Below are 15,561 nucleotides of genomic sequence, written 5' to 3'. Positions count from 1 at the left end.
TCACAATACCGATGTATCGATACGTGGAAAGTTTTTTTTGCCATGTCTTATAAAGTGCAACGGCGCATCAGTGCGACCTCTCCTCAGACAACAACCTTGAGACAGAGCGCCAGCGCGTTGGTCGTAAACAACATTCCTCCAACCTCCCCGCGTCACCTTCTTTTTTACGCCTGCACGAACATTCTGCGGCCGGGCGACGGAAGAAAACACTGCATCAGCTTCCGGAAGGACCTCGTCTAGAGCCCCAGGCCTACGATGGCACGTAAACGTAGACGAATCTCCCGGGCGTCTGCTGCTTCCACAGTGCACGGATACGTAAACAAAAAAAAATGGTTGTCTTAAAGTCGGTTTACGGAAGATAGTTTATCGTGACGTCATTACAAAACATTGATGAAATGACTGCATACTTTTATGAATAAAATTGAATCATTTTTATTGAATTATCACTATTTCGTATGGATACAAAGGAGTGAAATGAAATCTACAATTTAATTGATAAATTTACTTTTATTTGCACTCATTAATTCAAATATGTTTAATACTTTAACGAACAGATTATTTTAACTATAACTTTTATACATGTTTGCTATTTAACTTCTTCCGATCTGTGTTATTCTGTTAAGGATAGGACGATGATAGGAAAAGAAGGAAACGAATGGGAGCGTTTCAAGTTTAATGTGCCTCGAAAAAGTCAAATCGATGGTTGTTCCAATCGAATGGAAGAGAGATAGATGCGGCGCAAGCGTACAATGAGCGTAACGGGACAATGAGTCATACTTTTTCGTGCGTGCAGCCGGCGTTCATCGATTTATTAGACGTTGTCAGGTCAATAATAAAAAAAATAAACGACAAAGTAATATAACAATATATATTCTTGTACTTGAAATGAAACAATGCTTAACGTATTTAGAACATAAAACATGGCCACCACCGCAGCCAAGTACTCGGCTTATATTGATCGCACGGAGCAACGTAAACGGAAGAGATCAGCATTGCCGAGCTAATTCGTTCGGGCCCGTCTTCGTCTGCATGATATTGTAGAACGGGCCTTACGCCGGGTTTATAAACACGCAAGGAACGCAAAACTCTCCAAACGCTAGGAAATAACAGTCGTTAACAAAGCACGCAAGTCACAATGCCTACAACTTTGAATTGTAAAACAGTAGAAAACAAATTTATTCCCCCGGAAATCTTTCAATAGTACATTTTTATCATGAGAACATATGCAATTTTCAACCATTTTTAATGAAAAGTGTTATTTTCTTTTATAGTGTTTTAGCAAGTGAAAACGTGTTAAATGTAATAACATCGTTGTCTTCTATGTACATAAATGCTCAGTCTTTAAAACAACTGTTTAAATATGGAGGGAGGAAATGCAAGCAGAAACGCGATAAGTTGAAAGTTGGTTGATGATTTTTTTTGTGACTTGCGTAGTACGTAAACGTTATTGAATTCTTGCGCCTTGCGTACTTTATGAACATCACGAAAGTCTCGTTATTTCACACCATTTAGAATTAATAATTTTCTCGTCATTACCTATATTTAACACACCTCGTATTTCTTGTTCCATCACAAATATTTGCGACGAAAGTTCACCAAGTTTAATATAATGGTAAAAAGTCGCACAAATGATAATTAAAGACTTGCGCGACTTTCAAAACCATTATATTAGGCCTACACTTAGAAAAAACCTGTTGGAAATGAGAGAACAACAAATGCAAAGGAGGTATCGAGTTAAAATTTATGTAAATAGTCTTTGCATAGTAGTTAATGTCATTACAAAAAATATATATTGTGGGCGTGGCGCACACGCGTGACAAAAGTAAAACTTCTTGCTTAAAGTATTATTACGTATAGGAAACATAATTCTCTTTGGCTGAGGTCTCATATCAAGAACATATGCACGTACGAGAGTTAAATTATGCTACTGCGCAAGTATGCAAAAGTAAAGTATGCAAGTGTGTAAGTATGCGAGTGTGTTAGTATGCGAGTGTGCAAGTATGCGAGTGTGCAAGTATGCGAGTGTGCAAGTATGCGAGTGTGCAAGTATGCGAGTGTGCAAGTATGCGAGTGTGCAAGTATGCGAGTGTGCAAGTATGTGAGTGTGCAAGTATGCGAGTGTGCAAGTATGCGAGTATGCAAGTATGCAAGTGTGCAAGTGTGCAAGTATGCAACCGTGCAAGTGTGCAAGTATGTAATCGTGCAAGTGTGCAAGTTTGCAACCGTGCAAGTGTGCAAGTATGCGACCGTGCAAGTGTGCAAGTATGCAACCGTGCGAGTGTGCAACCGTGCGAGTGAGCGATTATGCAACCATGCGGGTGTGCAAGTATGCAAGTACACACGTACGCAAGTGTGCAAGTATGCAATTGTGCAAGTATGCAATTGTGCAAGTATGCAATTGTGCAAGTATGCAATTGTGCAAGTATGCAATTGTGAAAGTATGCAATTGTGAAAGTATGCAATTGTGAAAGTATGCAATTGTGAAAGTATACAATTGTGAAAGTATACAATTGTGAAAGTACGCAATTGTGCAAGTACGCAATTGTGCAAGTACGCAATTGTGCAAGTACGCAATTGTGCAAGTACGCAATTGTGCAAGTACGCAATTGTGCAAGTACGCAATTGTGCAAGGACGCAATTGTGCAAGTACGCAATTGTGCAAGTATGCAATTGTGCAAGTATGCAATTGTGCAAGTATGCAACTGTGCAAGTATGCAACTGTGCAAGTATGCAACTGTGCAAGTATGCAACCATGTGAGTGTGCGAGTATGCAAGTGTGGAAGAGTGGAAGAGTGGAAGAGTGGAAGAGTGCAAGAGTGCAAGAGTGCAAGAGTGCAAGAGAGCAAGTTAGCAAGTGTGCAAGTTAGCAAGTGTGCAAGTTAGCAAGTGTGCAAGTTAGCATGTGTGCAAGTTAGCATGTGTGCAAGTTAGCAAGTGTGCAAGTTAGCAAGTGTGCAAGTTAGCAAGTGTGCAAGTTAGCAAGTGTGCAAGTTAGCAAGTGTGCAAGTTAGCAAGTGTGCAAGTTAGCAAGTGTGCAAGTTAGCAAGTGTGCAAGTTAGCAAGTGTGCAAGTTAGCAAGTGTGCAAGTTAGCAAGTGTGCAAGTTAGCAAGTGTGCAAGTTAGCAAGTGTGCAAGTTAGCAAGTGTGCAAGTTAGCAAGTGTGCAAGTTAGCAAGTTTGCAAGTTAGCAAGTTAGCAAGTTTGCAAGTTAGCAAGTGTGCAAGTTAGCAAGTTTGCAAGTGTGCAAGATTGCAAGTGTGCAAGATTGCAAGTGTGCAATATTGCAAGTGTGCAATATTGCAAGTGTGCAAGATTGCAAGTGTGCAAGATTGCAAGTGTGCAAGATTGCAAGTGTGCAAGATTGCAAGTGTGAAAGATTGCAAGTGTGAAAGATTGCATGTGTGAAAGATTGCAAGTGTGCAAGATTGCAAGTGTGCAAGATTGCAAGTGTGCAAGATTGCAAGTGTGCAAGATTACAAGTGTGCAAGTGTGCAAGTGTGCAAGTATGCAAGTGTGCAGGTGTGCCAGTATGCAAGTGTGCAAGTGTGCAAGTATGCAAGTATGCAAGTGTGCAAGTGTGCAAGTGTGCCAGTATGCAAGTGTGCCAAGTGTGCATGTATGAAAGTATGCTGCGTCATTTCTACCTCTCCTTTCCCGTCTCCACCTCTTACGGTTCCCCCCACCACGTACCTAACTATTCCCCTCCTCACCTAGTTCCTCCACCATGTTTCTATTTATTCCTCTCATGCAATCGGAATTTTCGTAATGCTCGAAAATTGTAGCTCCCTCAGCAAATAAGTTTCATTTATAAAAAAAAATCAACAATATCGAACCTTAAATTAAGGAAGAACAGTGATTAAGTTTATCCAGGGATCTTCATCTACAGTGTATATGCGATGATTTTTTTTTTTGCAATAAATACTGATTTGTCTCAAAAGTTTTATTTTGTGTCTCTTTGTACCTTTTTAATTGTCGACGTCGGAATTATGTACGTTTTTCCACATAGCCTAATTTTTCTTTATAAATTTTACCTTTTTAACAGCCCCCCCCCCCCCCCACCAAATGGTTCGTTAAAGTAAATATCTTCAATGCGAGCAGTGACCCCGGAATACTCTAGTTGCATTGAGCGCTAACCCCCCCCCCCCCCCCAACATAAAACTAGTATTTAGTAACAGGAATGCGTACATAATGCAAACAAATTCTGAATTAAATTTTTTTAAGGGAAACTTCATTGCCAACGGGTCTACAATTTTCAAGCGTTACGAAAATTCCGATCGCATGAGGGGAATAGTTGGTACGTGGTGGGGGAACCGGAGGAGAAGAGTGCGTCAGCGGCGACGCCACTCCAGCGCATGCGCTAGCGGTCGAATGGGTAGACGGTAAGGAATATAGGTACGTAGCGGAGCATGCTATATGCCAGTTGTAACGGTCGGCAGGGGAGAGGTAGAAATTACGCAAAAGTGATGCTACGCATTTCTCGTAACGCTGCTTGTGTGTTTATTCCTCAGTGTTTGTAATAGCTAACGATTGATGCTAATATATATATTTTATTATATTTAAAGCATCTACAATTTTTTTAAGTGGGACAGAGTTACTGATATCTACATTTAACTTTATACGTATCATTAATTTTTATGTGAATAGTGTGAATGCAAATGTAAGAAACATAGACTTAAGAGGTTAGCTTTGTACGTGTTAATTATTTTTGGTATGTGAACAATGTGATTTGAAATGTCAAAAGGTGTTGGAGAGACTTTACAAGTGTCATTGATGTTCGATTGGAGTGTTTTTTTTTTAATTTGAAATCATACCCGCATCCTTACTATTCTCTATTATTATACCTAGTTCAATAAAATAATAATTTATCTTTATATATACCTAATAAGCAATAATTTTCACTTCTGTAGTGCATGAACACCACACACATACATTTTTTCATACCCCATGAACTTACCATTGTTCAAGTATATATTTTATTTTATTTATTATTACGGTTTTTTAAGGAAATAGTGTAGTTTTCAAAGTTCAAAGACCATGCAAAACAAAATTAATAAAAAAAAATTGTTCATTTCTAATTCCAACAATGAAAAATTATTTAACAACCTACAGAATATATACATATAAAATAAGTTAATTAGGATATACATACCGTACAGTTTCCAGTCACTCAGTAGATATTGTATAGTTATTTTCTTTATATTCGGCTAAGGTTACACATTTTTTTATTTTTTGTCTTCAAAATTTTGTCTCCTTATCGCGTGTTCTCGAACGCCGCGTTTTTTTAACTACGTCGGGACCAGTGAGACTTCTTATTCGCGGAGGAGTGCAAACCGCAAACCGTAAACCGCAAACCAGAACGCTGGTAGCTACGACGCGCAGCGTTTGAGCGTTCCCCAATACCAAGCTCATACCATTGTATTCATAGCGCTCCGATTCGCCGCGCGCGCACTCAGGGTTGCCAACACTGTCACTTCCTCAAATATCACCGTCACAGTTACATTACGCTTGATTAGTGTGAATTTGAGCTGAGAAGTAATTCAAGACAAACTCTGTAATTTGAATTGGAATATTTCTCAGGAGTTTAACATATTGAGGACGGGTATTTGTAATAACGGCCTCTGGAGAAAAAAAAACGGGGGATTTTAAGAAGCAGCAGTTGTTGGTATAACTGCACTTTAAAAAAAAAACGCCACCATAGCCGTCACAGTGTACATGCAAACGTGTGAATAAAAAGGGGCCTAATCCGGCGCCCAGGGCAGGCAGAGATATTAAGAGTTTCACTTGGCGCCTAACCGCTTACTACAAGCGTCACAAAACCGCCAGCGAAGTATTTCCCCTCCTCCTCCTCTCCAACCTTTCGAAGCATCGCTGTTGCCAGCGCGCCACGCGGCGGCGGCGAGAACTACACGCCTAGACGTCCCACACGAGAGCGCATCATTAACAGAGTCGCCGGAACGTTTTCTGGAAGAACACGGACAATAACATTTAATTATTCTGAAGACGTCGATACACATAAATTTGTGTGTGGTAGGTACATGTCGTTTTAAACTTATAGTTAAGTTATGAACCTTTTTAAATTTACATATCTTATTTCTTTGCAAATCATATCTTTTATTCTTCTTTATATTATATATTTTTCTATTTAATGTAAAAGTGATTGACCCCCCCCCCCCCCCTTTTTTTTTGTTGCGTTGTTAAGTGTAAGACATGTGGTCAGCACCTTTAATTCACCACATGAAAACAAACTCTCCCATATCGAGGTACTGGCAAGTCCGTGACAATTTTTTATCGCAACGGTATTTTTTTTTTTAGTAAGATCATTTTGAAGGCAACGCTAACGGAATGCGCTCACCGGCAATCTCTACCACGGTCAGATGACAGTAACACAAAGCAAAGAAAATAATCATAATGTTGTTATTTGTTTTCATTGTTAATAATACTGAGTACAAAGAAGATAGGCGTAGTTAATGTTCATTGTGTATATGATAATTATTTCTCCATCTCCCTCTCCAATATTCCCTTTTAAATCAATGCGAGGGTTAATTGCCATTGTTATTACGAGGAGTACGAATTAATATGTAGGTTGGGAATGGAAAAGCAGAATTTAAGGGGGAGGTGGAAAAGTCGGTTTTACCAGCACACACGGCTTCTTCATTAAATTTTTTTTTAAATTTATCATAGATGTATTTATGTTACTTTTTAATGTCTCCGTCTAAAAAAAATCAAGAATCTTGAGTAAAATTAAGTCATTAGTAGGCCTATAGGATTTCAATTTTGGAAATTTTCTAGTCAGAAATCCAGTTGGTTCTTAAAATATACCAAGCTAACAATACATAGATTTCAATAAACATAATATTAGTTAATAACTTGTACGTAATAGTCGTAAAACGCAAAAATTGGCCACAAGAGAGTTCTCAGTTTTTTGCTGAGCAACCATTAAAAAAAAAGTCAAGACTTCAAACAAAAAAAAATCTATGTATAAAAAAGCACTGATGTTTCTTCCACGACGTAATCAGCAGGTCGAGGTTATGTAAATGCATCGGCGTTTATCGCGGAAGCTTTGGAGCAGCTTTGTCGACTTTCAACACCTAGATACGAAAGAAGACGTTCTGGTTTGAAAAGGATTTAATTTGGTTTATTGTAGCTTAAATGTATCTGTACTCATATCACTGAGAAGTCTTCCGAACAAAATCCCACAACAAACCCGCTAAAAAGTAGCCTAATGAAGCAAATTGAATGTAGCGGAAGTCCAGCATGATTTAAAGTTTTTAAAAATACTGTGGTTGTAAAATTTAAAGAAAATTTGAGATATAATTTAAGAAACATCCACGGTCTCTGGTAAATACTTTTCATATAGGTGATCTGCATTATAATATTTTATTGCATAAAATCTTGGTTATCAGTTTCTACGATGAGACACGTGTGTAATATGCATGTACATGTTAGGTTTTCGTTTACCACCACATTTTCAGAAACATATTTTTGCTTAGCAGAATTTTATTTGTTCACCAATGCAGTTTTACCCCCCCCCCCCCCCCTTTTCTCAACACACACACTCTCTCTCTATCTCTCTCTCTCTCTGTCTATAAATATATTTATTTATTTATTTAAAGCGCAGGCTCTTATGAGAAACGTTCGGTGAATCAACAAAGCCATACTTACCAGTTATTCAAACGTGAATTTTTAAACTAATCAACACGATCTCGTTTCTGAATTGAACCCTGAGCCACGTAGCTCGATGTGAAGTACGTAATGCGAAATTTGACGTGATATGCACATTTTTTTCAAGTGAATGATGAGGCAGTAAAAAAAAAAAAAAAAAAAGCACAGAATTTTTAAGCCAGTGTTTTCACCGAGAAAGCGACAGGGGTGATATTCGATGGAATTTCAAAACTAAAGAGAGGATCTCTTATCACAAAGGTAGAAAACATAAATCTAATCTTTGGTTAAAGAAAACTTCTCCAAAGTATAGCAAAATAGTGTGATCTACTTGCGCAAACCTCTCACCAGCGACTCTTTTTACCTTGGGCTTTTAACACGCGTTCGTTTCCTTAGAAACATTTAAAATGTCGATTAAATTGGGGCCGTTCACAAACTACTAGTGGGCGCGTGTGACGTCACTGACTAGGCGATTGCCGCTTACACATAATGAGTGAAAATCATTCACCCGCTTGCGAAAGATTTTTTTTTACGTGAGAATTTTTTTAATTCTTTGATAACGTTGCTTTCGAGCTATTTTTACCGTTCTAGTTTAGAATAAAATCAAACAATATAAATTTATTTTTATTTTAATTTGAAATTTCATGCCTCTACTTTTTTTAACCAATTAAAAAAACAAAGAGATTACAAACGAGTCGCGAGAAAGTAGACCATACATATATTATATTTGCATTCGAGGTTGAGCCCTGTCTAACTGGTAAGTAGTTGTACTGGCGGCGTCCAACTGATCAACGTTGATTTCTCAATCCTGAAGATGTCTGCTGTAGTTCAGGACAAAACGTCAGTGCAGTCCACCACCTTCGACGCAGCTTCAACCTTGTAAGCCAAGTTAGTTTATTAGACAATGGCCACGAAATCATTTCGATCTACCTTTAAAGTAGAAGTCTTCAACATTCGACTCGGAGGATCAAAGCGAACGGTTGGGCAGGCGAGTGAAGTCCGACTTAAAACACTGAGAGAGAGTTCGCTCGCAACGAGTGTATTAGCAGGCGAGTAGCTACTAGTAAACTCACTAAATATAAAGGCAGCTTACACCAGGCCAGTAATTTTTGTCGTGTGGTAAGATATTAAAAAAAAAAAAAAGTGCGCGTGGTGTTCTTGCACGACATAAGTTAAACTTCTTTTTTTTAGGTGTAGATAGATATAAATTATTTTCATTTTCGATCAAACTATCCACATAAAAATGAATGACAATTATAAACTAAATTGCACAAATCAATAACTCCTTTCCCACAGGAATAAATAAAGTGTAGATTCATAAAATAAAAGAAATAAGTCAATCGTCAGCCGTTACGAAAACTGAGGAGCAGACTAACACAAGCAGTGTCACGAGAGTTCCGTAGAATCGCTGCTGCGTAATATTTCTACCTCTCCCCTGCCGTCTCCCCATCCGGCCGGTACAACTGGCATATAGCATGCATGCTCCGCCACGCAGTCTTTCCCTTCGACCGCTAGCGCATGCGCATGCAGTGGCGTCGCCGTTGACGCACTCTCCTCATCTACCGGTTCCCCCACCGCGTACCTAACTGTTCCCCTCGTGCGATCGGAGTTTTCGTAACGCTCGAAAAATTTTTGCCCCCTCAGTAAAGAAGCTTCACTTCAAAAACTCTTTTGTTGAAACTTATCATTAATACGAAGTTTAAAGTTTGCGTTACTACCTAACGGTGCCGTGGAGGGCGGAAAAGAAAGAGAGACATGGCCATTGAGTGATTACTCAATGGCTCGGGGTTACTGTTGACAGCAACGGCGTTATGTTTTTATATACTTTCAAATACTTTTGTAAACGTTTAAATACTTTCTCATGCTCAAATGTTCTTAATGTGTGTACAAATTTAATTGAAGATTTTGACAATTTAAAAAGAAAAACGTAAAATGTTGTTTCTAAAATAATTAAGAAAAGATTAAGTTTTTAATAATTTTTTTAGAATTTTTGTGGATACTAATTACTGAATTTTAAAGAGACAGCAAACATTTGAAATGGCGAAAGCAGTTTCCATGAAAGTTTTATTAAAATTAAATTAAGCATTTTTTTTTACGTGATAACCGTCTTATAAATCGATGAACGCCGGCTGCACGCACGAAAAATTGTCACGTTCCGCCTGAGCCGAGCGTGCAAGAACCGGCCAACCACCGTGCGAGAAAATCTTCTATAATATCAAACAGGTTAAGGCGGGCTTTATAACTGATTGTTCGTGAAAATATTTAAACAAATTATTTAAATTAAATTTGCAAAAAACTGTAAATAATATTTGAAAATATAAAAAGTATGCAAATTTTCATCAATGTTTTCTTATGACGTTATCACGTAAAATTATCGTCCGTAAACCGACTTTACAGACAACCCCCCCCCCCTTTTTTTTAATTAAAAAAAAAAATTCCCAATATAATATTAATGGAATTTCATGATGGCGACTAATTTTCCAAATGGCGGAATCTGCGAGTATTAAATAAATTTTATTGTCATCAGAACTGATCAATTGTGTAAAATTTCAGGTCTCTAGTTGAAAATCATGAGTGGCATATTTTTAACGATCCAGCATAATTAAAAGCGTGCGGTGAAGCAGCTTTCCCCCACCCCACCTGCCCTTCACTGGAAAGGCATGAACGACGACGTTCTAGTAGAGTTAATTGGTCGAGGGCGTGTTCACAGGTACACACTACTAAACATAGCTTCTTGCCTCGTGTGAACGCTCCCTCGCCTGTACTTGCCCGTTGTCGCGTCCACTCGTCGCTAGACTAAATTACTGGCCTGGTGCAAACCTACCCTAACTGCCGCTGCACCTTCAACAGCCCCGGGAGAGGTAACTACTTCTACTCAGTTGGAAGATAATTGCTCGTGGGAGACGGTTGCGTGAGAAGAGCAAAGCTAGAAATAAAAGGTTAAAAAAGAACCGTGATGGTCGAGGAGGGTGGTGGTGGGGAATTGTGGAGGAAGAGAGATGATGATGTGGGTTAAGTAGTGGAAAGAAACAAGGACTTGTTGCAAACGACACGACTGCGGGAGTTCAGTTACCGTTTCAAAACTTTAGTTCGCGTCACACGCCGCAAGAGAACCCAGTAGGAAAATTAACAAACGCCCAAAAAAAAAGTATCCACACTGACGTAACCATACGTATAATAATTCCGCAGTGCGGTAGTTGTAGTAGTATTAAGTTATTTCTAATTTTATTTGGAACTGTTTAAATTTAATAAAAGTTTTGTTGAAAATGAAAGCAAACATCAGCAGAAGACTTGGAAGAGATGTATGTTAAGCACCCGAAAATATTTCGGAACCTTAACTTTTCTCGTAATTGATACAGGGATTTAGAGTGACAATAGCATCAGCCAATCAAGACCTTTAATATCTCCACGTGACCAGAGAAGTAAGGTCCCTAAGTATTTGGGGGGTATCTGTTATAACTTTACATTGTATCAACCTACCGCTATTTGGATGAAAATTTTCACAACAGCGCTAAAGTAAATTTTTTAATAATTTAGTAGGCTATTTAGTATATACCTAGTGTGTCAAAGAAGCATTTAGGTGAACTTGTATTTTTAAGTTGTTTTTTTTAAATTAAATATTAAATATTTGCAAACGCTAAACATTCAAACATATACTTATTCTTTTACAGACGCCTAGCGTCTTGTCGAAAGAGAGAGAGAGAGAGAGAGAGAGAGAGAGAGAGAGAGAAGGTGCGCGCGCGAACATACATAAACGCGGCCTCGGAATGGATAGTTGAGAATGTTAGGTTTGCATATCCTGTGATTCTCCATATATAAAAAAAATAAAAAAATGGCAAAGGCTGCATCAGTGCATATGTATTGTAATGTAAGATATAAACGGTGATTTCTCGGAAACCATTATGAATTTAAAGAAGCTGCTTTCAAGATAAATAGAGGACCGCCTTATGAGTTCGAAAAACGTAATTTTGGGATTTTACTACTAATTTCCGGAAAAGCCGCGACGTAAGAATATTACCAAGTAATCGGTCATGGCCTTTAGAAAGGAACCATCCCAACATTCGCCTGGAGTGATTTCTGCGAAAACACGAAAAACCTCTAATAGTCCGACGGAGATTCGAACCAGAGTCCTTTGGGAATCGGATTGGTGTCTTGAATCACAACTCACCCTGTTCCAAAACAAAGTAGGGAAGCCCTATAATCATGTGTTTTTTCCGCAGATGCAGGGACATAACTAAAGGGGGCAGAGGGCACTAAAGGGCTGAGTAATTTTTAATATAGATATTTACTTTATTATTGTAGATAGTGTTATAACTGAAATATTTGTATTGGAAAATACCTACGCGTATATCGTCAAATATTTTAAAACTGGTATTTTTCGCGTACCATCCAATTAGCGATGTAGTGAAAATAAAATGACTGCAAATAAATCTATTTATTTACCATCAAGTTGAATAAAAATATTTGGAATATTGAAATTAATATGTAATGGTGATATGAGGTGTTGTAGGGAAAGGTTTAGGTTTGAAAAAAAAAGGGCGGGAATTGGGGGGGGGGGGGGAAGGTCACCAAGATGAGTTCTTGCCTCGGGTTGAAACTTACCCTCCCAAGTCCACACACGTAACGAATTATTTCACTTCCGGCATCGCCGAAAATTTGATGGTGAATTCCGTTAAGTTACACGTTGAGCATTGCAAAATCCTTTGCATCTGGGTGCAAATTTAAAACTTATAAAATAGCAGACATTATTTCCATACATATCCTTGCAAGCATACCGATTTCACGTTTTCGTTAACTCTTTAGTGAAACATTTGTTTAATAGCTGGCGGGCTGGTTGGAGACGGATGGTACAATTTTTGCACTATTTTTTAAATTCCTTATTGCTGTTTAAATAACGCGATAATATTTATTTATTTATTCAGTTTTTTCTCTGTAGATCCCATATGGAGGTAAGGACTCCGGGATATAGAACAAGTCAATTAATACAAATATGTTGAAGACAAAATTATGCAATATAATTGTTTGACATGTCTCATAAAAACTGTAGGGATATCTACACGTAGGCTATGCTATAGAGTTAATTATATTCATTTATCCAAATACTATAAAAGAAATCATATATATTGTACTCCTTTATTTTGATTTAAACACAAAATATAATTTTATATAAAAAAAAATAGGTAACAAGGAAAAAATTAAGGAATGTAACGGAGACCGCAAGGACACATGTGCTGAAGTTTCACTATTTCCAGTTGTGATGTTGGTAACTTGGGCGATTGTAAATTATTACTTCGAGGAATTAGGGCCCCATATATTTAATGTTTCAGTAATTAATATAACTGAAACTGTGCTATTTAAAAACAATAGGGCATACCGAGAAATATTTATATTTATTTCCATATTCTGATAATTATTTAGAGTCTGGTATCTACTATAAGAGTTACGGCCTGGAACCAGTGGAAGAAAAAAACCGTCACTGGCTAGATGACCTACATTTAAAATACTGAATGATGTGAATGGTTGGTTAGGTTACAGAAAATAAAAAACTACACGGCGTTTTAAAGGAAAGTAGTACTCAAAGACATAAATTTATAATTTTTTTGAGTGCCTACTATAGAAAATTTCCAATTTTCATTACTTAAAATTAAACTAAAATATAACAATATACTAATTTATTAACACCGAGTCGAGACACGCGTGGTTCAGGGCCAACTATAACCATAGAGGGCCCGTCGCCTTGAGGCTTGGTTCATAAACCTGGCAAGGAACGAGACGCAAAAACGCAACGCAAGCATCGGCTAACTTTCAACTTCTGAGTTTCCGCCCTTCCACATTTGAAATGAAGTGTTCCGAAAACGTTACGTGCTCAGGACACGGTGTTTTTTTTTTTTTATTTCATCACGTTTTCACTTTTTAAATTTTGCACAATGAAAGCAATTATTGGAAATCCACGTGTTTTCATGATAAACATGAATTATAAAAAGAAGCCCAGGGAAGATATTTTGTTTTTCAACTTTCTACAATTTCGAGTTGTAGGGTTTGTGACGTCTTACGACTTTCGTGCTTTATAAAATACTTATTTATTTGCATGATGGGTCCCTTCGTATTTTATAAACACGGACATAGCCTATGAACGACCTAATACCCCATGAATTGAAATTGATGCTATATGTGTGCGGGAGTAAAAAAGCAGTAGGAAAGTTTGTGTTCAGTAAAAAGGGGCAGGTAGGTCTAGCAAATTAACCGACTTTTTTTTACATACTGTAACAATAAAAAAAAGGAACAAAAATATTACCGCTTTCGTTAGTATAAATAAAAATGCAACCTATAACATACAAAATTTAAAAAAAAATCGAGTTGTAAGCAGACAAGTTGCAACAAACATTTACTAGAGCATACGTTTGTTAAATTACGCTTATTAAGCAAAGTAAATATGTCATCTGCACAGCTCATTAAAAATTTAAAAAATATATATAATATACCGGCAGCGCCAGAAAATTTATGACCGGATTTTAAATTGTGTTCAGATTCTCAAAGAAAATGATAGAAAATAAACTTTTAATCCCAAGCACATCGCGACAGCTCAGATATCCAGCATTGCACATCGACACACAAACACGCACCAACAGCGGCAACAAATCAATCCACGCCAGAAAGCCAGCCCGGAAGGAAGTAGAAAATGTTCCACTTACCGCCGATAGGCAGAACTCGCCACCTGGTCTTCCGCTTATTTCCCTTCTTCCCCATGTAGATGTCGCCCTTGTCGGCATCAGCAAACAGACAAGGGAACACTATTCAACCGGCAAGAATCTAAAACAACAAACAATCGAGCGCGGCCTCTCCGTTTTGTTTCGCGGGTGAAAAGGTTATTTCTTTTTTTTTCTATCTGTCTCTCTCCTGCCGGCTCCTTCCCCCTCCCGTCTTCCTGGTCGTTCGAAACCCGTCCCCCCCTTTTCCGGGCACCCGGCATGCGCGGCGGAGAGACCCTCGCTACTCGGCGGTCGTGAGGCGACTGATCGCCGTCCATGGCCCGCCCGCCGGCAGGCCGCCAGTGCGCATGCGCGAGCCGCGGTCGATCGCGTCCCGCGCGCATGCGCGCTGCTCCCGCGCAGCCCGGACCCACCGCCGCCGCTGCGCTATAGCCCTCGGGCGACGCTCCACTTTCCGACGTAGCATTCTAGTACTACCAACAATCAATCGCTACTACCGAGTTCCCCTCCAGCCGGGCAGCATTGCAAGTTATAGAGGTTTGGTAGAGGGGGGAGGGCCTTGGCGTAGCTGTGTTCATAAAGTTGGGGGGGGGGGGGGGAAACAAGTACCTTATGATTTTGATGTCATGTAAACCCATTCCCCTCTTACGAAGACGGGGGGTCCGGGGGTCCTCCACCGGAAAATTTTGATTTCAAAAGTGCAAAATAGCGCTTTCTAAGCAGTTTTTGTATCTAACCATTGGATACATCAATGTTAAAATTATTATTGTTTCCTTAAGATAAAATTTGAGAGTGAAGAAATTACAAATAAAGTTGGGCAGAATAATATTATAAAATAAAAATATCACGGTCTATAAAGTTGGGGGGACAGTCCCCTCAACCCAAAAAGTTCAGGGGGACATGTCCCCCCTGTCCCCCCCGGTTCCTACGCCCCTGGGGGAGGGAAAGGATGCAAACAAAAATCAATCGGCTCTCGATGAGCTAACACGTGCACAATCATGCATACTTCACTTCACTCGTTATTGTACTCAAAAGCGTAAGAAAAAAAAAAAGGTTGGGTGGAGAGTTTCAATCATGCATACTTCACTTCATTGCACTCAAGGGCTTACGCGAGAAAAAAATGGGGTGGGGTTTTCAAGAAAAAATACGTATATAATTCCTACCAACAAAAGGAAAGAATTTAAAAACAGCTG

The 15,561-nt window shown here is 38.7% G+C and overlaps 1 protein-coding gene across 1 annotated transcript in view; it reads right to left on the bottom strand.

Annotated features, from left to right (window-relative positions):
• LOC134534853 (uncharacterized) overlaps positions 1-14,825 on the bottom strand; it is a 288,966-nt gene extending 274,141 nt beyond the window's left edge. Inside the window, exon 1 of the mRNA XM_063373487.1 lies at positions 14,351-14,825. Within this exon, the coding sequence (XP_063229557.1) occupies positions 14,351-14,405 (55 nt within the window). The 5' untranslated portion in view covers positions 14,406-14,825. The remainder of the gene's footprint in view (positions 1-14,350) is intronic.
• Positions 14,826-15,561: the final 736 nt, after the last annotated feature.

Source organism: Bacillus rossius, chromosome 8, assembly GCF_032445375.1.
Source record: "Bacillus rossius redtenbacheri isolate Brsri chromosome 8, Brsri_v3, whole genome shotgun sequence".
Taxonomy (NCBI): Eukaryota; Metazoa; Arthropoda; class Insecta; order Phasmatodea; family Bacillidae; genus Bacillus; species Bacillus rossius.
The sequence above is the reverse complement of the archived record's forward strand: the minus strand, read 5'-3'. Positions and strand labels throughout refer to the sequence as shown.